Below are 21,400 nucleotides of genomic sequence, written 5' to 3' on the forward strand. Positions count from 1 at the left end.
CTGTTTCAGCCACCACTGGCTGGACACACCAAGGGTTATCTGTCTTCATGGCTCCTGCCACTGCTTCTTCCTTCACGCCACTGCAAGATCTCAAAAACTGCTCTAGCAGCGGGTACTGCCAGGAGCATTACCTACAGCACAGCCCTACATTTGCTCTCCTGACTATTTTTATACTCCTGAAGGGGCTGACTGGCATGTCCCACCCAGCAGCGCCGCAAAGCCATGTAGCAGAGAAGCCCTCAATTTGGGTCCAAGCAATCCTGGCTTTGTGATCCTGCCATTCAGCATCACAACCACACACTTTGGAGCCCATCATTCTGCACAGAGCAGAAACGCCACGTTTCACAGGTGCCTCTTCCTCTACCAGCAGAGGACATAGTCCTCTGTATGACCTGACTTACGGTGGTACCCTTCAGTGGCACTCCACAAAAAGGTAGGTATGCTGCTTTTCTGGCAGGAACAGGAGTACGGGCATTACCAACCCACAGCAAACTTCCATTTGCAAGTCAGAAGTAAGGTAGATACGTCACCTGAACTGCTCGGAAAAGAATAATACAAAAGGCAGTTTTGGGGGTGTGGCGCTCACAAGGAAACAAAGCAACAGAACAACTTTATCTCAGAGCCTGATGTTATTGTGAAACATTTGTGCACTGAGGCTTCCAAAGGGCCCCAGGAAAAAAAAACCTTGCTGAGCAGGCTGCAGCTGACCTTGGCTTAACACAGCCACACTCCCTGATCTTCTGGTAATCTCCCTAAAATTTTGTTTTGCACCTTCAGTGATGATCACAGCAGGGTCACAGTGATGATCACAGCAGGGTCACAGTGATGATCACAGCAGGGTCACAGTGATGATCACAGCAGGGTCACAGTGATGATCACAGCAGGGTCACAGGGCCTCCAAGTACTCCCTTAGAGGGTGACGGGTTTGGTCCTCAGCTCTGAAGCCTGCTTAGGACAGGCCTGCAATGCTTACAACAGTGAGACAACAGGGGGCCAAAAGGCCCATCTGAACAGCAGACAAGAGCAAGCTGTGTATTTTTTTAAGCCCACGATGGTGGTAGACAGGAGAGAATTTAGATTTAAACAGCAGCATTTAGCAGCTGAAGCCTCCTGGTGACCTTGCAGCCAAGTCTGAGCTGAGTCCCTGTGCCACAGCACTGGTGAGCCGAATTAAGAAATTACTTCTCTTCTCCCCACTCCAGTGCATACAAACTGTGCTACACAGCCCAGGAGGATGCCACAGCTCCACTGAAGAGCTGGAAGACACTTCCCCAGCTAACTGCTCTCCTTGCTCAACACTCTGGCTGGAGAGCGAGTCCCTGGCCTCGCCCAACGACACAAAGATGGAGGGAAGGGATTCAGGTAAGACCTGCCCAGCATTTCAACAGCCCCGGCAGAAAGCCCAAAGCAGAGATACAAAATACACAGCTGGTACAGAGCATGTAGCCAGAGCACATGGTCAGTGCCTTGTCTGAACAAGGCGAGAGGCTCTGGCTCCTTGGAACAACGGCACACACCATCCTGTTCCTCAGATGCAAACTTCAGGGACCAAAGTCCAATCAGAGGCCATGAGATCTTTAGGAAATAGGGCTCCCTCTTGGCAAGGCCGGCTTTAGCACAGAGGAGGGCAAAATAAAGAGCACCCTAAACAGTCTGCAGTCAGTCTTGCTGGTGGTGCTTTTTAAGAGGATGGGGAATGAGGATTTTTCAGTGCTGCAGCAACTGGGGATGCTGCCCTGGTCTCCCCCCACAATTGTGCCCCACATACTTACGAGCATTCAAAGGCAGAGATTTCTGTCACTCGGGATCTTACCTCTTCTCTGGCCGATATGGTGGAAGCAGGAGTGTTGGGCACAGAGCTGAGGGAGGTGCTTGGTCCCGTCCCTGATGAACTCTGTGAGTCCCCATCTCCGGCAACATCATGAATCTCTCGGGCAAGTATGGCCACATCCTTCACCAAGGTTTGGCTGAGTCTAAAGCACGGGGCATGCAGCAGAGCCATTAGGACACATGATACAAGCCTCACATTCATAAAATATAAAAAGAGAAGCCATAAAACATTTGTGGGAACTGTAACCTTTGCAGAGGCTAGGGAAAGCAGGTTATTTTGGGGTGCCTTGGCAGGGTGCCGAGAAACATTCTGGCTGCACACAAAATAAGTCCCCTCCCCTCCTGAACCGTGCTTTGAAGTAGAGATTTGATAAAAAGCAAATTCTAGTGACTACATGCTACCAGAAAGTATTGGAGACAATCCACACAGAAGCTTTAGTGTTATTGCTGTCCCACCCATCCACTCTACTTCCTTCAGGGGGTTTTTTGGGTTTGGGTTTTTTTTGATTTTTTTGGTAGAACTGTTTTTCTTCTTGGGACTTCTTTGTTTTCCCTTAAGAAGCCCATATCATAAAAAAACCACCTTTTTGTTTTGTTACTTAAATAATAAACCCTCAAATTTTCTTTCCTTCTTCCTTGTGTTGTATAGGCTGTAAAGCAAAATCTGCCTCCATGTTCTCCAGAAGGGCTGAGGGGTTACCAGGGTAAGCATGGCATACCTTAAGGGATCTGGTTTTCAGAAACCAAGTCTCAAAACCTCAACTCCCTTGACAGTTGTCCAGTTAACACTTAGCAACTGCAGCACACTGCTCTACTTGCTCTAGATCCCAAAAACAGTTTCTGTCTCTGCATTGTTGCTAGCAGAGCTTAAAAAAAAGCTCGTTCAGACCAAAAGCAGATGTGGTAATTTTAAAGAAAAGCGTCTCAGAAAAGAAACAATCTTACAGCTAACCTGCTTCCTCTGAAAGACACTTTCTTCTTCAAATGAAAAAAACAACCAACATGATAAAACTGTCAGTTCATCAAAATATTTCCTTGGGAAGAAAATGCATAATTGAACTAATACAAAGCAGTTTGATCTGCCTGCCTAAGATGCTCCCTCTCCCTGCTGGTCTGTATAGCGCTGTCACGGAAGGCAATCCATTATGTGATTCACTTACTGTAAACAAGTGGCATTTTCCCTTTTAACTCTGTCTGACTCCTGTAAACCCCTCCCAGTTAATTTGGGAGCAGCAACGGAAATCAGAACTGCAATTACGAAGCAGACTCCGTGACCGAGCCCTGCAACATGCAGCGCCAGACAAGTCTGATGCAACCTTTTATTTACAGCTGCTGCGAGAAGCGCTCTCCCATGCAAGGAATGCTGCGAGGAGGGAAGCCAGCGTCTCCCACATGCACGCTTGGTGCGGCACCGGTAATGCAGCCCAGTTTGAAGGCTGACACGTTTCCAGCAGCCTGATAGCAATGGTTCAGGCAAGAAAAGCCCTTTCGAGATGAGTGTGGCAAGCCATATGGAAATGCTGACCAAAAGCAGGCAGAAGACAGTTTCCTCAGTCAAAAGTATTTCAAGTATGGCCAGTACAATGGGAGACCAGTATTTCTGGAAAGTTGGCATAACACAGTTGCATATTAGAGATGTCAAACCTCAAATGCCACTGTTTAAAAAAAGAATCTATTTGCTTTACCACCAAGGTCCTCCGGGCAACCATCAGACCACCAGTAGACACAGTATCCAGGGCCATCAAGCTAAGCAACGACTCATTTATATACAGGGCCTAGACGGATCTGGATTCAATTGTACCAAGCAAAGAGGGTTCTGTCCTGCAGCAACTGCCTACTGCTCCCTTGCTGGCTCCAGGCAAAGCAGCTTTGACAGTTTACACACTCAGTCTTTACTAATCCATCTGAGTTCCTCTGCGGAGAATGAGGGCAGTTCACACCAGCCGCTCACCTGCTGGCTTCCAGCAGAGAGCAGGTAAGCAGGTCTAACAGTTCCAACTTTTGACAGACTTTGAGCTAAAAGAGGAGACCCATCCACAGCTTGCACAAGAAACTAGGCCATGATACAATACCCTGCACCTTGGCATTTTCCAGAGAGAAGGTACATTCAAGGCGGTAAAACTTCATGAAAACCTTCCAAGTCTTACCTAATCAATAATCAGATATGAAGGAGATGGGGGACACACAAACAACAGGAAGAGTGCCTCTCCTTCTGCCTCCACACCTGGGTTGGGTTTGAACACCAGGGAAAACTCAATCCATTTCCAACACGTGAGTCAACACGTAAAGCCCCACCTCACCTGGCTATTTCTGCTATCTCTGCTGTTTGCGCCATGAAGTTGTAGGGGTCAGGGTGGTCATCGAAATCTTCATCCTCATCTGTTTCTCTGCCATTGTGCTTCTGCTTGCTGAGCCCAGAGCCACGCATCCTCGGTGTTTGTGTGGCTGTTGAAGTATGGGAGCGTTTGTGTTTAGGGGAGCTGTGATTTGAGCCATATTCCTCCTCCGAAGTAGAAGTGTAATCTGAACCCTGTGGTCTCCGCCTCGATGCTTATAAAAAATGAATTGGTTTCAGACCAGGGAAAGTAGTAAATAACTACAAAAGCGCAAAAAGGTTAACACAAAACTAGCCCAAGAGCACAAGGAAAGGAGAGTTTCTGTGCAGATTTTAAATTAAACAGCACATTCTGAGAGCTTATTTCAAAGTTGAGCACTTCTGTGGCTCCCATTCACTATGCAAATTTGGAGTAGAAAATTCCAATGGAAAAGCAAAATGACTATGCTAACAACTCCAGTGTAGTAAATTACTACCAGAGACTTGGCTTTCCATGCACAGAAACTCTGTGTGTAAGCAGCACACGTTTCAGACTCCTCATAGCCCCACAGAAGTCCTTTTCTAAAAAGAGCCCAATTTTCAAGCCTGCAGACACCTTTGCAATTAGCTGCGAGTACAAGCAAAAGGAGGGGGTTTGCGAGTGAAGAACAGACTATGGAGCTTGGTGTTATTTGCAAGAGTCCACACCCCCACGTTCACCTCCTGCCTCGCAAATCACCATTGTTGACACTACAAGAAAGAGTGTTCACACAGTCAGGACCAGCTCCAACCCCTGGAGCCAAGTGGAAGCTGCCCACTTATCCCAACTGGTTCTGCAGATCTGTAGACACCCAGGTCCTCCTTGCACGGGATGCATCAAGATGTCCTTATTTGAAAACTGGGCTCCCGGTGTTCGCTGCCTCACTACACTCTCTATGGATACCGCATCATTCCCTTCTGGCCTTCCCTGGAGAATGAAGACCCACCAAACACAGAACCAGCCAAGTTACTTAAAATTACAACACCTAAATCCTTCAATGTGTTACCAAGATTACTGTAACACTGAAACACTGCAAGCAAATTAAGCATCATAGATCATACAAACAAAAATAACAAATTTGGCATGTAAGATGCAGAAACTATAGATAACTACTGTATAGTGGAAAAAGTATTCCTAGACATTGCTATCTCAGCTACAGCTAAGTAAGTATCTTGGCTTAAAATATACACACACAGAGAAAAAAATAAATTTGCTTATATTCCATCAACAGAGATTATTTTTTTTTAAACACAGGTTTAGAATCAAGAGGTCACCCTGTTACTGAACAGCAATTTTAAAAAGAAGAGCCTCATTTTTCATCCTTGTATGCAAAGAGAAATCAGAATCAACTCCCTCAGTACCATTCAAGTTACACTGGATAAACAAATCATGTACACAAAGGAGCAGGGGAAAGAGGCTCTTAGCTTTCAGAATTGGTAACTTGGATTAACTTGGATTATTTCACATACAGTTACTTCAGATGGTGTGACAATCTACTGGCATTTTATTGTCTCATGGACAGAGAGTTCACTCTGTTCCTCTGTTAGCAAGATTAACTTTCTCCCACCAGGAGAGCTGGAAACTGTTGTGGTTAGCTAAACACTTTAAGAAATCCTTGAATGAATCAGCCACATCTGCCTCCTTACTCCCAAGTCTTGACACTCAGTGCTCTCAAAGGTTGTTGTATCATGCTACAAAATGTCTTGATGGCAAAATGCAGCAAGTCAGTTTATCAGCATTTCACTTTTGTTCCAGGAACAGGGTGCTAGGTGATGATTCACTATATTTTTAATAGCGTTAGTAGAGGAACATGCATCACACACTTGGTACAGCACGATGAAGCATGAAGTACACTGGTATACTTAGAGCTTGTGCAAGGTCCACAATCCTATCAAGGCATTAGAAGGTTAGTATTATAAAAGCAACTATCTCAAAGAAAGGATTAGCATAATCTGCTGCAACTACAGACTAGGAAAGGTATTAGCATGCTGCTACAGAGCTCTAGAAATCAAAAACCAATTCATTTAAAGCAAGAACTGGCCAACACTTATCATTTTTTCTCCAAATGATTTGAAGTCTGTGGTCCAAAGGCAGAGGGAGCACAAAGAGTGCCTCCTGTTCGGAAAAGTCTGACCACGTTATTTTGCTTTAATTTGCTTATTGTTTAACAAGAAGTCAATAATAGCATTATCTCAAAAAAGGCAAGAGAAGAGACTGTATATACTCTTAGCTTACTCACATTCTGATTTACATGCATATTTAAATGTGTAAGAAAAAAATCATTAAAATGAAAGGGAAGCTGGATGCACTAAAACAATTCAAATCAAAAGTAGCAGAAAATAACATTTTTAGCATGCAATAAAAATGAACACTGCAATAAGGATAATTATTTCAACTGTTTGAAAATATATGAAAAGGACACATCCAGAACCCTAAGACCCCTTCCAAGAACACAGATCTGCTGAAAATAGCATCCCTCTCAACGGACCTGAGGAACCCAGCCAAAGGGTTCTGCCTGTCCCTTTGGCCCCCCGTCATTCCTAAAAACCTAAGCAGACAGATCCGCTTTGCCACTTCCATGGCAGGTCAAGGACTACGGGCATAGACTGGGACTTGGACAATCTGTGATTACCAGTTAAGACCTTAGAGCTGTCAACTGCATTGTCCCCACCTCTTAATCAAAGGTTGATTTCAATACAACAAATGTTGATATTGCAAGGGTCTGCTGAGTGCACAGCTGTAGGGCAGGAGAGTCCCCAGTCCTCCCTCTCGTAGGAAACACAACTGCGCACCTGCCTTACCTATGGCAAAAGTGAATGAAAATACACAGTAGCGGCAATCTCTTGGAGCAATCAACACGTGGTGTCCAGCTCCACGTCTGCATTTACAGGAAGAACAAACGGACAGCCTTCACAACATAGGGACATCCATTTCTTGTTTTCCTGTTTCAGATGCCTTAAAACCTGCCACCTTGGACATCAGCTGTCACCAACATCATTATAAGCTCTCTGGGAGCAAACTTTGAATCTTAGAAGTCGAAGTAAAACAGAACAGAGTTCCTTGTGGCACTGGAAAGGCACTAAATTCTACATTTTTAACAGAAAAATGGCTAAGATGCTTCTGTCAAACGGCAATGGGTTGTTCAAAGAACAAAGTAACGGGGGTGGGAGGGGGGCAGGAAAAGGGAAAGAAAAACCACTATTTGCAACGTCCTTACTGCCAACACCACACCACTATCTCACTGGGTATGAGAGATGCTCTGCTGTCTCTAAACCCCCAGGAAATCTCAACCTCCATACTGCTCATTAACGCAGACTTTGTACTCACCGATGCAGCACTTGTATTACTGAGATAGCAATCCTTGGCAACCATGCACAGCCTATAGATCAGAAAGATGGGAATAAGAGAGAAACATAAAGCCCAAGCACTTACTGGATGAGGAGGAATACTTGACACTGCTTGAACGGGTCCTGCTGAAAGGCTGCTTTGCAGAGGCAGCGGCTGCTATTTTCCTGGCCGCGGCTCTAACCTCTGAAACACCTGTTTTCCGATAGGACTCCACACTCCGGCCTGAAAACCCCGTCCTCGACTGCGCCGTCTCAGAGTCACTGGGCACCGTAAACGAACCTGCCCGTTTCCTCGGCATGGCGAGGATGTCCAGCCGAGAGAGCTTCTTCGTCTCCGTGGACTGCTTGGTGCCCGGAGCAGTGGCTTCAGAGTTGGAGGCCGTTTTCTCCGTATCGATGCACTCGTTGTCCGAAGCATCTCCCAGACGGGCACGACGTAGCTTTGAGGCCCTTGTGGGCCGTGGAGTGGATAAACTGTTGGAACGGGTGAGAACTTGCTGGATTTTCTGCACATTTGAGGTTGTTTTGCTGTGGTCCTCCTTGGTGGATTGAGTAAAAGGTTTCCTTCTGGGAACTGGCCGGGTTACCGGGTGCTCGTGGTCAGACACGACTGCGTCGGGGACTGGCAAGTAGGGCAAGCTCGAGCTCTTCTCGTCGTCCGTGAAGTCAAGCGACCCTCGAGTCCCAGCACTCCGCTTCATCTGGAAGCGTTTGGTGGTCTCCACACGGTTTGACGCTTCTGGTGCTTGCGTTTTCCGCTTCTCTGTCAGCCTGTCCCGAGCGCTGGGCTGCCCGCACTGGTCCTGGATGGAAGGCGTGGAGGAAGATTTCTCCTTCTGCAAGCTCACGACCGCTTTGCGTTTTGGGGCATTTGTTGGGACGTTTTTGCCACTCACCAAGCTGACCGTGCTGGCAGTGTCCACATCTGAGTCCCCTGACAAGGAGTCCTCCAACTGACCAGCAGTTTCTGAGGGCTCCAGCTGTTGGCTTTGACCAAGTAATTTGGCTTCCAGCGCTGCCAAGGCAGTTTCAGTGTCTTTAAGGAGAAGATGAGTCTCCTGACCAAAGTCCATACGAGTTGATCGAACAGCCTCTAAATCTTTAAGCAGAGGGTGACTTGAAATATGTGGGAGTTTATTTTGAGGAACACCACTGCTTGATTTATCTTTGGTAAAACTTTCCTGTCTAACAAAAGATGATGCTTCCTTTCCTGCCATGTTTTCCTGATCTTGAGGAAGACTCTGATGAAGGGAAATAACGACTTTTCCAGCTGCATTTATGTAAGCGCTAACATCTTTGACCGGTGGCTTTCCAGGAATTGGTGTGCCAGCAGACTTGAAGGAAAACTCCTGATCCTTGCCATCTTTGTCTGCTCGAGCATGGGACATGCTCAGAGAGAGCTTGGAGGGAATCCCCGCATCGTTGCCATCATCACCAATGTAGAATGAAGTAGAAACTGGCTCGCTCACAGCTCTCGTGTTTGAGACTCGGGAGGCTCCTGGCTGCCGGCTCTCTGATCTTGTGTCTTCCCCCATCTGCTCTAGCATTTTATTGTTCTCTTTAAATTTCTTGCCTTTTTCCATGCTGAAGCCGTCATCAGATCTGCTGGCATCGCTGAGGCTATCTGGATCCAAGTCTTCCTGGATGAAGAGGCGGCTGCTGGGATCACCATAGGCTTCCACACAGTGGTCCTTCACGATGGTTCTCTTGGTAACCTCAGAATAGGACTCTTGGCAAACCAGGACCGTGGGTGTGGGGCTGTCCGATTTGTCACTTGGTGGGAGCTGGGGAAGAAGGCGCCTTGTTCTCGAGGGTGCAGCGTTTTCTGGTTCCCCAGATTTTGGGGCTACACTGCTTTCTGCAGGGAGTGAAGTGGACAAGAATCAACTGTTGTACAACTATACCACTTGTTTATTTATTTAGGAAAAGCTTGATCCTGCAAAGTGCAAGTCCACAAGAGTACTCACAAGGAACGTGCTTAGAACTAAGCTTTTATGTAATATGAACATCAACAGGGCCTGGCTCGTGCTCACTCCCTCAGGTTTATCAAAACAGGCACTACACTTAATTCCTTTGCTGAATCAGTGCTCAACACCTTCCCTCTCTCAAGGTAGGGACTTCCATTCTCCCATAATATTCCTCTCAGTACAAGCACATACCGTAGGGGCAAAAAGCATTGCTGGCATCTATCTACAATAAATCAGGGCACAGGAATGAGACGAAAAGTCAATAAACCACTGCAGCAACTCAGTGTTTTAAAGTGCAATTCTACACAACATAACCCATTTGACTAAACAGATGGTCTTTTTCACAGGTCAAGTTCTCATGCAATCATATCCCACAGCAAAGTCTCAGGAGAAAGACCCTATAACAATTAAGAGGCTCTGAATTAGAGCTCACCACCTCAGCGTGGGTGGACTTATCAGTATGGACACACTTCATAGAAAGTGCACTCTTATTTCTCCCATGCTGCTGGCCAGGACTTCATATCTGATACTGCTTTTAAATACCAAGATAACTGGTTATTTGATGACAGTAATACTTCAAACACTCCAGGAGTCAGGTTCTCACACAGTGTGAAAACTGACAGTAAAACTCGGAAACCTTAAAGGTTTCTTCTAATCTTTACTGAAGCTATCCACAGCTGTTGATGGCAAGAAGGTAATGACAAATATTTCCAACCAAAAAGGTTGAAAACAAGAAGGTTGAAAATGTTTACAAAAGCCAACAAAGTGCTCTTCTCCCTTTCTCACATACCAACAGGACCATGGGGTCTGTAAGCTGTCTTCCCAGTTACAAGGAGAGCCTGATGTTCTCCCACTTCCCTTCTCCCCTCCATACCCAGTTCTCTGTGCTGACCTCCACACTTCAAACCCACCATCTGACAGCAAACCCCAGAACAGCCTAAAATTCTCAGCACAGCCAGACACGGGAGAAGCACGCAAAAAAAAGCACGAGTCAGCCATGAAGTCCAAGGCAAGTTGCAAAGGGCTTTCATCTGGCATCATAAGGCAGTCGAAAGAATCACTGCTCAGGGCTACTGAATACCCAAGGCTCTTACAATCTTCCTCCTTCCCAGGTGCCCTTCAGCCATGTCAAACTTAACATTTTAGAACTTTTTGGATGACTCTGAAATGCAAACCAGAGGCTCCCTCCATCTCCACTCCACTGGGAACAATTCACTCTGTCTTTCCCATCCTCAAATGCATTAGCTAAAACAGAAAATAAGCCACAGCCAGATGCAGAGAAACCTTTAATTTCTGCCTTTCATATCATCCTGGCTTAGATTCAGACACCTTCAAACAGTAATGTCAGGATGAGACTTACCTGCACCTCCATCACCCTGCACAGAGACAGATCCAGAGTCAGAGTAACTGTCCGCAAGGCTCGCCCACCTGGACACCCACTTCTGACTCCCTTGAGATGCTGCAGACATCTACAACAAGGTGGGGAAGGTGGTGTCAGAAAGAGGGTTTGTAAACCAATTCCTAGCCACAAAATCTCTCCTTTCACACATACATCACTCAGTCTCCTCAAAATGGAAATCAATCTACACATCACATTTCCATCCAGACAGAAAACCCATCTACACCTCTACAATCCCAGCAAATCCACCTGGACTGGCCATACCTGTGCATCTGCCTGAGACCCACTCACAGCTTTTGAGGCAAGTGCCTGGAGCAAAGGTGACTTCTGACTAGTGCCATTTTCACTGATTAGATGCTGATGAGAACCAGAGTCATCTTTTTCACCTTTAATTATTGGTCTAAAGGCTGAAGAGATTCTGGAAAATTCGGGTGACTCAAGAACACCAAAAACCTGAAAAAGTATTTGCATGGGAAAGATTAAACCCCAAGAAAATAGGAAAATATTAACCCAAAAATCCAAATCCACAAAGCACTAGTCACACACAAATTATGATCCCAAAAGGCCAGAAACACTTGTCAATGCTTCCTTACTATGTAAATAATTTTCTGCTGTACTCCACAATAGCAGCTTTAAATACACTTATTCATAGAATCCCACTCATAACCACCTTTCCTCCCTTCTTCATTATTTCAGTATGCTGCCTTTAACAGTAGTAACTTTCATTGAAAAGGAGTCCCTTTTCAGCCCTGAGAAATTCAGGATGAGTGTCACGAAAGCTATTTACCAGCTCATTCATGGAGAATTAGAAACAAAACCGGTAAGCTCCATCTCCAGGGACTTTCGTAGACTGTAGCAGAGAGTGGGCTGAGTAAAGCAGCCTTGCACTGCCACGTGAGAACCTGGGAACGGATGCACCTCCGAGATGGGCGAGTGTTTGAGTTGGTTGGCCAGATTCCCTCTGAAGATAAACAGGCTTTCCTAGGAGGGTGACCAAGATCCATGCCTCAGAAGAGGTTGTTTCTCTTCCCTGACTACAAGTAGTTCAGAGAAAGATGCTACTGTGGAGGGTGCCTAGGCTCGGAAGAGATAGCCATAAAGTTCTCCACTCTCACTTTTATTTAAAAAAGTGCATGTGCAACGGTGGAATAAAAAGTAAAGTCACCTCAAAACCTCAGCAAGTCCAGAATTCAGATCATCTTTCTTCCTGGACAGAAACACCGAGGTCCAGTTATTACTTATTTCCTGAGTGTCAGGATCTGCACTGCACCAAGCCTACGGCAGAACCAGGAGCAGAACTTGGCCAGCTTGCCTGCCGGAGTCACACAGCTGCCAAGACTACTCCCCAGAAATAATTGCGTCTCTGTGGCATTTTTATTCCTATTTCCCCACCGGAACAATTAACCATCTAACGTCAGGACTAGGGCCTTGCTGTGGCTTAAACATCCTGCCCTGAAAGCTTCCGATCGCGTTTCAAACAAAGATGTAAGGAAAAAATGTAATAAACAAGAGAGGGAAGCTAGATCCAGGCTCACAGAACGCTGTATACAAAGCTCTACGGCCAGGTTCAATTAAGGCTTCCTTTGAACCTCACCGTTCTCCTGCCTACAATTCACTAAATCTTCATAGCAGCTTGCCAGTTTTGTTTTTATAATAGACCGCAGATGAAAGTTAAACCTGAAAATCAGCCAACCTTTGGTTTGCCCTGTGGTTGCTTAGTTGGGTGGATTTTTTTTTAGCCTCTCCCTCATCTCTGGGGTTTTGTTTTCAGGCTATCAGTCACTTTGCAAAATCCAAACAAGTATAGGTCCAGCTAGGATTGCCTCTGCCCTAGACCACACCCTTCACTATCTCAACTAGCTGCCACTTGCCCTGCCAGCAAGCACTCCCTTTCCAACCAGGCACAGCTAAATGCTTCCTACCTACCACTCGGGAAGGATCAAGAGCACCAGCCCTTGGTCTGCATTTCCTTTGGCCCAGCACTGCATTAGCGATGGGCTGCAGCTCCTGTTTTCATAACGGTGGGCAGGAGGGGATGCAACGTTAAGGCAGAGGCTTGGAGCAGTCCTAGAGACTAGAGCGGCTCCCAGCCACGGCTCTCGGCATGATACGCCTCATCTTTATTCTGTCGTTGTCTTTCCTCTAAACAGGTTGCAAGCCCGCTCTTGCACTTTTGCATCCAAATCCCATTTTGGAAGCAAGGCAGCTCTTTGCTGTGGGCTAACTTTGCCTTGCACTCTGCGATTTTTTGTTTGTTTGCAATTTTGTTGGTTTGCTGGGGTTTTTTAAAGACCAATCTTACAGTTTGTTGGGGCCTGTCCTTAACCCGGGTCACCCAGCATGATCTCCCACTCCTAAACATAAACCCCTGCTGCAACCAGTTCAAAAAGGAGCAGTCCTTCATGGCAACAACTAATGAAGTTAGACCCTTCAGCCCAAAGTGCAGAAGCCCAAGCCTTCAGCCCTCAGCTCACTGGCCAAGCACAGAAAAGCAGCATTTACCTGATCTATCATTTTTCGCGCTTCCTCCACCTCTTTATCCTGCGACTCCGTCTCAATGGTGTATGTGCCTGTCTCGCTTACACTGTCTTCCTCATCATTCCTCCTGCCCTGGGCAGACTTTACCTCCGGAGGTGGAGCAGAGGCAGGCTCTGGTTCTGAAGATATAACCACACGTGGAGCTACCGGCACAGGCAGAGGTGCTGATTTCTCAGTGCTTGGCTTCCCAGACTGAGCAGTCTCACGCAAATACTCGGCCATAAAATCCTGAGCCATTTTAGACTTCCTCCCAATGCTCCCGTAAGTTTTGGCTGATGCTCTGGAAGCACAGGAGGACACAGTGTTGATCCGATCCTCCGTCTTCTCCCTCTTGAAGGAGCTAGTTCTCTGCGTCCCAGAGGAGCTGTTACTAGGTTTGCCTGCTTGGGCCCCAAGGTGGGGCGGCGGCACCGCATTTCCCAGCTTCTCCGCCGGCACTGCGTTCTTGCGCTTTTCAGCCTTGGTCCTCAGCCCTGGATCGGTGTCGCTCTGGGAGGAGTGAGCACTGTGCGTGAAGGACTGTGACCGCTTCTTCCGTGGGGTGTCCTCAAAGAACTCGATGACAAAGGCCTGCTTGTTGTGCAGCATCTCGTGGGGATCACGCCTCATCTGGCGCTGCAGCCTGGTTTGCTCCGTCGCACGTTCGCTGCCCGTTGTTGTCTCCTTCTCCGCCTTGGGTGCCACGGGGTCTTCGGAGTCGCTCTGAGTCCCGTCCTCGTGCCTATTGCCTGGAGACAAGGTATGTAGATTTGACTCTCCTATACTCAGTTGCTGTGGCCTTGTCATTACCTCCCAGTCAAACTTTATCATTTCAGTTAAAACAAGAAAATCCGATAGGATTAAACAACCTCAAAGACACCTGCTGTGGTACAGGGATTGCAGCCCATCAGAGGAAATAAAAGAGAAGGCAGCTGTCTCCTGACCCCACTTTTCACAAGCGGTTGGCTATCAAGTCATGCAAAAACAATTCAGTAAATCATTTCAACCCCAAAGATTTCTGATTTTGTAGCGCTGATTGTTTTAGGTAAGTACTATTAGTTTTGGGGTTTGCTTTTTTTCCATTTAAATAAAAACGATGACATTTTGCCATTCTGCTCAATTACTGTAGTTCGAGATCACCTCATTAGGGTCCCTCTGTTACAGAGCAGAAATCTCTCTGCAGGATCAGTAAATAAGCCCTGCATGCTGCCTCCCATCAAATCCCCATAATGAAAGACCAGATCAGTGCGTTACAAGTGTATGCACCTCTGAACATCCACGTTACCCCCCTCTAAGAGAGGGAAATAAACCAGAAGCTAACACTGAATTTGCAGGATTCTTTACTTTTCCTGAAGTTTTAAGAATCACACCACGACACCCCCACGAGTTACACCATCCTATCACCAGCCAAGCAAAGTCAAATCATTACTTAAGAGTTCACTAAGCTTAAAGTAAGTTTATAATTATTTTTTGCTTATGTTAGCAACAACCATCTTTACAACCTGCTCTGTATATCAGTGATGCCTGCCATTCAGCACCTCAGTTCAGGACTCTGAGAAAGTAAGTTAAAAATAAAACAAAAAACAAACCTTTTTTTGAAGAAGGAAACGGGTGTGAAGGCACACAACACGATTCAGTCAACGACCAGGAACCTGTCATCGGGAGAAGGGGGAAAGAGGTCTCTGCGCTCTAGACTGTAATATGCAGCAAGATATACTGGCTAAAATACCACGTGTTTGAAAGGAAAACTGCTCAAACCTACTTTGCAAGTTCTCCAGACACATGGGTGAAGACCATTTATTACTGCAAGTTAGCTATGAAAGATTAGAATTTAATACAAGATCCATTCAACCCAGGAGTCAGTCCTCTGAAGAGTTTCCTAACACTCATGAAGGAAGCTAGCAAACTTTGCATTGTGCCCTGAGGGCTGATAAGCTTCATCCTTGGAAGGGAAAGTTCTTAAATTAAAGGGTCTTGGCTAAGAACTCTGCTGAATGCAAAACGGTGAGGACACAAGGAAAAACACTCATCGCGCCCATGGATGCCCCAGCAGAACACCATGCACATCCCCTCAAGCTGCTAAGACCTAAACTCTCTAGTCTTGGTATCAGGCTTTACATTCACCACATTTTTCCTGAAAGTGAACAAATATTACTAATGAACCCCCATGGTGGGCGTCTCCAACCCTGAAGACTCGAAGCTGGTAGGCAGCCAGCGGTAGCCTCCAAGACATCTTCAAAATTAGCCCTGCCAGAAGAACACGTCACACAGCTATCGCAGATAAGTAACACCCTGTCCTCTGCCAAAGCAGAGGTGGATAAACTCCTCAGGCCACCAACACTGTATGTTTTAATCAAATGTCCAAAGAGTTGATTTCTTGATATGCAAGTTATGCATTAAATTACCTCAGCTTCTTTTCATGTGTTATGGACTCTAAAAAGCCAAGTGCAGTCAGCCTACTATTCCTGTGCATCACTTGGGAAGATCCTAGGATGAACAGCAGCTGCCTAACTCTCCATAGTTTTCTCCAAGAGGAAAGAGCAAAATTACTGAAACACATATGTATCCCTGAAAATGTTCTCCAGTAACTCAACAAAATCCACTATCACAGTAACAAAAAACCCCAACCCAACCCCCCCCAGACACAGCAGACTGAAAGTAAGACCCTAATAATCAAGCAGAGCACCTCAACTCTGTTCCTTATTGGGAAGAACTAGAAACAAGCAATGACAAAAAAGCAGTTCCATTGCCAGGCCATAACAAACCCCAGGGCTGGATATGTGAGACCTTTCTGACCACAGCGGCTTTTCAAAAAACTGTAAACAAAACAGCAAGTTGGAGGTGTAACAGGTAAAGCTCCTCATATTATGAGCTTTTTCCAGCAAGGACCAAGCAAGTACTCCTTTAAGAGAAAGCAAGGTATTGCTGTCATTTAAGAAGGACCTCAAGCATAAGTAGGTCTGGTAACCTTCAATATTACTTCACCAGTTAAAGCTGCAGTTCAAAACAATAGCTTTTCCATAAGCCTGCAAGGGAGTGAGAAGGCAGGAACCAGTGGTCTCCTCCTAGCTGTTCAGTGCATGGCCCAAGAGAGAGATCCAAGCAAGCTCAAATGTTGCAAAAATACATTCAAAATCACATGACAACCATCTGCACTAAGACCTGGGCTTCAAACTATACTTCAGACCTTTGAAAATCTCCAAAGAACTCCTCACAGTGACACACTTAACAGGACACAGGTCCACAAAACCTGAAGGTTTTGAACACAGCAGGATTTCAGAAAAGCCTTCGTTTAAAAGAAACCTTCCTTCTACAAGCACAACAATTTCCTCCATTGGTGACCGTTTATATCTCAAATCTGTCACCAGTCTTTATGTCAGGACCTTCTGTCATCCAACCAAGTGGCTCTGGTCACTACAGCCATCAGGATGATCACAGGTTTAACCTCTTCTGGACTACAGTGAAAAAGAAGTCATTCCTTCAGCTAGGAGAAGCCAAGAGAAGAAAATCCACTGAAATACCTGTATTTACCAGCCTGCCTGACCACATGCAAATTATTTTAGACATTTACAAATCAAAATCCTTTTTTCAATCACTGTTACTGCTGAGTTGGCATTATAGATGTAGAGGAACCAGATTAGAGTGCCCTCAGGCCAGCATCACACATGACTTGAGGGCCAGGTGAAGAGCCTGCTAGCCAGATTCAAAACCATTAACAGTCATTAAAGAAATATTCTTAACCTTGCAAATTTTGGCTGAGATAATTAAATTCAGTTCTCCTTGACAGGAGTAAGGTTTTCCCCCCTTTATTATGCTGCATTTGCACGGCCAACAGAGAACTACATTCACTTGACGAAGTATTCACTCACCTTTAAGTGTCCTCACATGAACTGGCAGGTCACTCTTTGTACTGTACACATCATCTCCCGGAGACTGCCGTCTCATCAAGCTTGGGTCATTCTGGACAAGCCAGTCAGCTACTTTGCTCTCCGCTGACATCACTTCTGTATGAGCTGGTTCTTTACCGTACAGTCTTCTCTGTCTGAGCGAAAATTTAGTTACATGGTCTTTTATCTTTATTTTACCAGGGGTACCATCATCAAATTCAATGGTGAAAGAGGCATGACTCTGCACAACGGGGGCTACTACAGCATCAACATCCTTTGTTGGGATCTCATGGACCTGTGTTTCTGGAGATTTTGATGGCTGCTGAAATTCTTTAGTTGGAATCTCAAAGTAACTTGGCTCTCTCCGGAAGGCAAACACAGACTGTTCTTGGGCATCTCTATAAGCAGAAATATTACCATTCAGTTCTTCTTCATGTTGGGTTATTTCTTTTGGTCTTTCTACAAAAGAGGAGGAAAAAAAAAAAAGACAAGAAAACCTTAAATTCACAAATATTAACTGAAATGGATTAAAGAAAAAATACAAGTTCTGGTTTAGATAGCTTTACACTCCGGCCTCATCACTGAAATCAGTGCTTACTGCACTGCTGCAGCCTGACCAACATTTGTTATCTTCACTTTGTCCTTTCTTCAACTGCTGCCCAAAGGGAGAGCTGAGCACACACTCACACACGCACAGTTCTGTTTTGACAGAACCCACGTGGCTGGTGGCATTTCAAGGTTTCTGTACGCCTGGGCTGATGTGGAAGGAAGATCCTGTTTCACTTTGCTGAATTCACTTACCTACACACTGACTCAAATTTCCACAGTTCAAAGGAAAAGACTGAGTGTGCAAAGCTAATCACAGGCATGCTTTTGATGGATCAACACCTAATTCCATAACATCACCAAGGATAAAATCATATATTTTCAGTAGCACCCAAACTTCTTGGCTAGAGAGTAACTTACTTATTTCAGCCTCTTGGGAGGGCTGCTAATCACAACCCCTCACTGCTAGAGAACAGATACGCTGCATGTGCCTCGAAATAAAACACTTGTTTGTGCAGTAAAGGATATGCTTGATAGAAACACCAGGTTTACTGAACAAGTGACACCTTTCACATATACAGATTCACAACAGGAGCAGTAAGACTAAATGGCTTCTAAGGATGATGAGGTGAGGAACAGATTGCTCCCATATTAATCAAATTCAGTCAATGCATCAGCTCTTAAAGTGCCTCTTAGCAAACTCCTGGGAGACACAGTGGGTGGTTTATTCAGGTGGGCTGCATACAGTCACAGATACAGCACTGCTGCATAACTGTGTCTCAAACCAGCTTAGCAAGGCCTTTCTCATCCGTACTGAATTATTCCACCGTACTGAATTATTCCACAACTGCTGTTTCTAATGTTCAAACATTTCAGTGGAAACATTTTATTTTTCCCTTATTCTGGTTTCATCAGCAGCAATCCACACGTAAGAATGTGCACATGCGAGCACAAAAAAAGTGGTAATTGAAGCCTTGAAGCAGGATAGGTTCAGACAGTAAAGCTCAAAACTGTACAGAAATTTTGTCCCCCCATCTTCTCCCACCCCAAATCACCCCCATTACCTGAGTAATGTTCCTCTTGCCTTCTGTCCTCCTTGTTATTTGCATCATCTTCCCCCCACCAGGAGGGCTGCCCATAAAGAGGGGTGCGGTAAGTACTGGTTTCTAGGAAGAGGATAAGCAAATACCTTGATACAGAAAATACCAGTTTACCAGATTCACTGAAGTCAATCACATGCCAAAAAGGAAAAAAAACCAGCAGGGTCAGATGAGATCAGGTACCTGTTACATTGCAGTTAGAACAACAAGAAGTTATACATAATAATAAGTATGCTCAGGCTTTTCTTCCCACTACCCCCCCCCCCGTTTTTCTTTTTTACATTCTGCTGTGAGATGTTGACTCCACCTCCCTTCCCCGTCTGTCTTGGTTGCATTTCCCAAATACTGACTTTTCTCCCTTTCTAGCCTCATTATTCACAGAAAATGGAAGATTTTTGGCAGGACAGACTACAAGACACTACCTACAAAATTGTCTGCAACTCACCCACAATTCAGGTTAAATTCAGACTTTTTTCCTGTTCTTAATTGGGAAGACTTTAGCTTTGCCCTTGCTTGCTCCACCATGTCCTCGGATGCTGTGAGGCCAGGGATTTTTTCCAGCATTCACCACTCCCACTCTAGGTGACGCACATCCCACAACAGTAAATTCTTGAAGTGTTACAAACTTAGGAAAAATGGTAAAACCACCTCCTTACACATACATAAAGAAGTAAACTCTTGCTCTAAAGCTTAAAATAAACTAAGTGGATTCCTGAGTCACTGCAGGAGAGGCTTTTCTCGTGGAGAAGCTTCCCGTAGAAGAGCCAGGCTTCCATCGTTATCAGCGAGCACTCTCTGGAAGATCAGGGCTTCACCACAACAACTGGTACCCAAAGGAGCTGATCTACTGCTTCTCATTTATCTCCCACAAAGCAAGATTGTGTTTTGGCAGTGCCTTGGGCTGTTGCTGTTTATGCAATAAGTAAAAAGAATACACCTCAATTTACCTGTGGTATAGTTGTTATTATTATGTTTTTACAATAGTTTCAAAGAAGGAAATAAAGTAACTTTTGTCCTTTCATCTAGAGGTGATAGAAACGCATGGATAGGCCAGGGGCTGAGGTCAAGCTCCAGCTGTTAGGTGTTTCTGCCTCTACCTGTGACAGCCATGAGCACACGTGTTACCAGCCCGTCTTAACCCTGGCTCCAGCTACAGAGCCATAGCTGGGCTTCTACCGCCAGCTACTGCTCGGACTGTGGTTTTAAAACCACACGCTGCTCTGTGTAAAGCAAGCCTCCAACAGCCCTGCAGTTTTGCGTTCCCTGCTTTTACCAGGGAGATGACAGAAATTAGTCATTAACATACAGGAAGCCAAGAGAGGAAGTCAAGGGAAAAAAGACAACTGATTTTAGGCTGCTGTTTCTGAAGCTACACAGACCCAATGGCCGCTACTTTTTTCTACAATAGTTCCAGAGATACACGCTCATACACTGGCAGTCCATAGACAAAAATTTTGCTCTACAGATGCAGCCCACAGGCCCTTCCCAAGAGACCTTCTTCCTCTTTCAAAATTAACCACGCTGCCTCCCTTCACACCGAGGATCAAAAGAGGCTGAAAGCGTTACTCTCCTTTCTGCCTAGAGTGCACGGAAGATAAACCGTGTTCACATTATGTAGGCGGCCTTTGAAAGTTCAAAGGAGGAAGCACTTCTTACTGTGAATAAATTGGAATTGCCAAGCAATATGTTTCATAATTGAGGATGGGTAAACCACTCCAGGGAGAGGGGCGGGGTGGGGGTGGGGAGAGAGAGAGAATCCTATTCACAAGCTTGTCAATGAACTGAGGCACCCAAACATAGGGTCTGGTCTCCGCTAGGCTGAGACCTCCCGTCACACAACCTAGCAGAAACCTACCACCCTCTCTTCATGCTATGACTGGCCCACTAGACCCCCCACCCCAATCATGCAGGATCTGCTCTACCAACATCAGGCACTTCTTTTGGGTACACACTACAATGGATTATCACCCTCTGAATTGCAGTATTTATCTTAGTGATCAATATTGATGGCCAAGAGGCAGTCAGGGCCATGAGAAGGAGAAAAACACTTTGGGGCAATGGACAAATCCATTAACAACAGCCAGCTATGTCTGGGGTAACTCGTGCCTAAAGATCAATGGGGCACCGCGAAGGGCTCAACCCTTAAGAAACAGGACATCTTGGATACTTGTCTCAGATTAATGTGATCAATTATGAAAGCTCATCAGTGGTTTATTTCAAGTTGCTGGTGGAACAAATCCTGAGCACACTACCCTACAGATGAAATGCGAAGACCATCTCACACTGACTCTTGTACAAGCAGCATCTTTCCCAAGCATGGGTGCTGTTACCGCTTGCACCTTGCAAGGAGTTGCCTCATTGCAGATTGTCTCTCCAGCACATCCCAGCCCCTCACAGGATCCCAAAGGCCCCCTAGTCTAGAAAATTCTAGTTACCTGTTCCAAGAAAATTTT

General features: G+C 45.6%; 1 protein-coding gene across 8 annotated transcripts in view; it reads right to left on the minus strand.

Moving 5' to 3' along the window:
- The window catches only part of CEP170B (centrosomal protein 170B), a 60,502-nt gene that overhangs the window by 11,578 nt on the left and 27,524 nt on the right, over nucleotides 1-21,400 (minus strand). For 3 of the 8 annotated variants that reach the window (XM_056346406.1, XM_056346402.1, XM_056346401.1), the window contains exons 3-11: nucleotides 18,912-19,013; nucleotides 17,284-17,760; nucleotides 15,004-15,066; nucleotides 13,400-14,163; nucleotides 11,162-11,350; nucleotides 10,859-10,967; nucleotides 7,617-9,389; nucleotides 4,131-4,380; nucleotides 1,814-1,973 (exon numbers count right to left, since the gene is read on the minus strand). In XM_056346406.1, the coding sequence (XP_056202381.1) occupies nucleotides 1,814-1,973; nucleotides 4,131-4,380; nucleotides 7,617-9,389; nucleotides 10,859-10,967; nucleotides 11,162-11,350; nucleotides 13,400-14,163; nucleotides 15,004-15,066; nucleotides 17,284-17,760; nucleotides 18,912-19,013 (3,887 nt within the window). Of the gene's footprint in view, nucleotides 1-1,813; nucleotides 1,974-4,130; nucleotides 4,381-7,616; nucleotides 9,390-10,858; nucleotides 10,968-11,161; nucleotides 11,351-13,399; nucleotides 14,164-15,003; nucleotides 16,012-17,283; nucleotides 17,761-18,911; nucleotides 19,014-21,400 lie in introns of those variants that run through there. The other 5 variants (XM_056346405.1, XM_056346404.1, XM_056346408.1 and 2 more) reach the window with 4 other exon arrangements.

This window comes from Falco biarmicus, chromosome 7, assembly GCF_023638135.1.
Source record: "Falco biarmicus isolate bFalBia1 chromosome 7, bFalBia1.pri, whole genome shotgun sequence".
Lineage (NCBI taxonomy): Eukaryota > Metazoa > Chordata > Aves > Falconiformes > Falconidae > Falco > Falco biarmicus.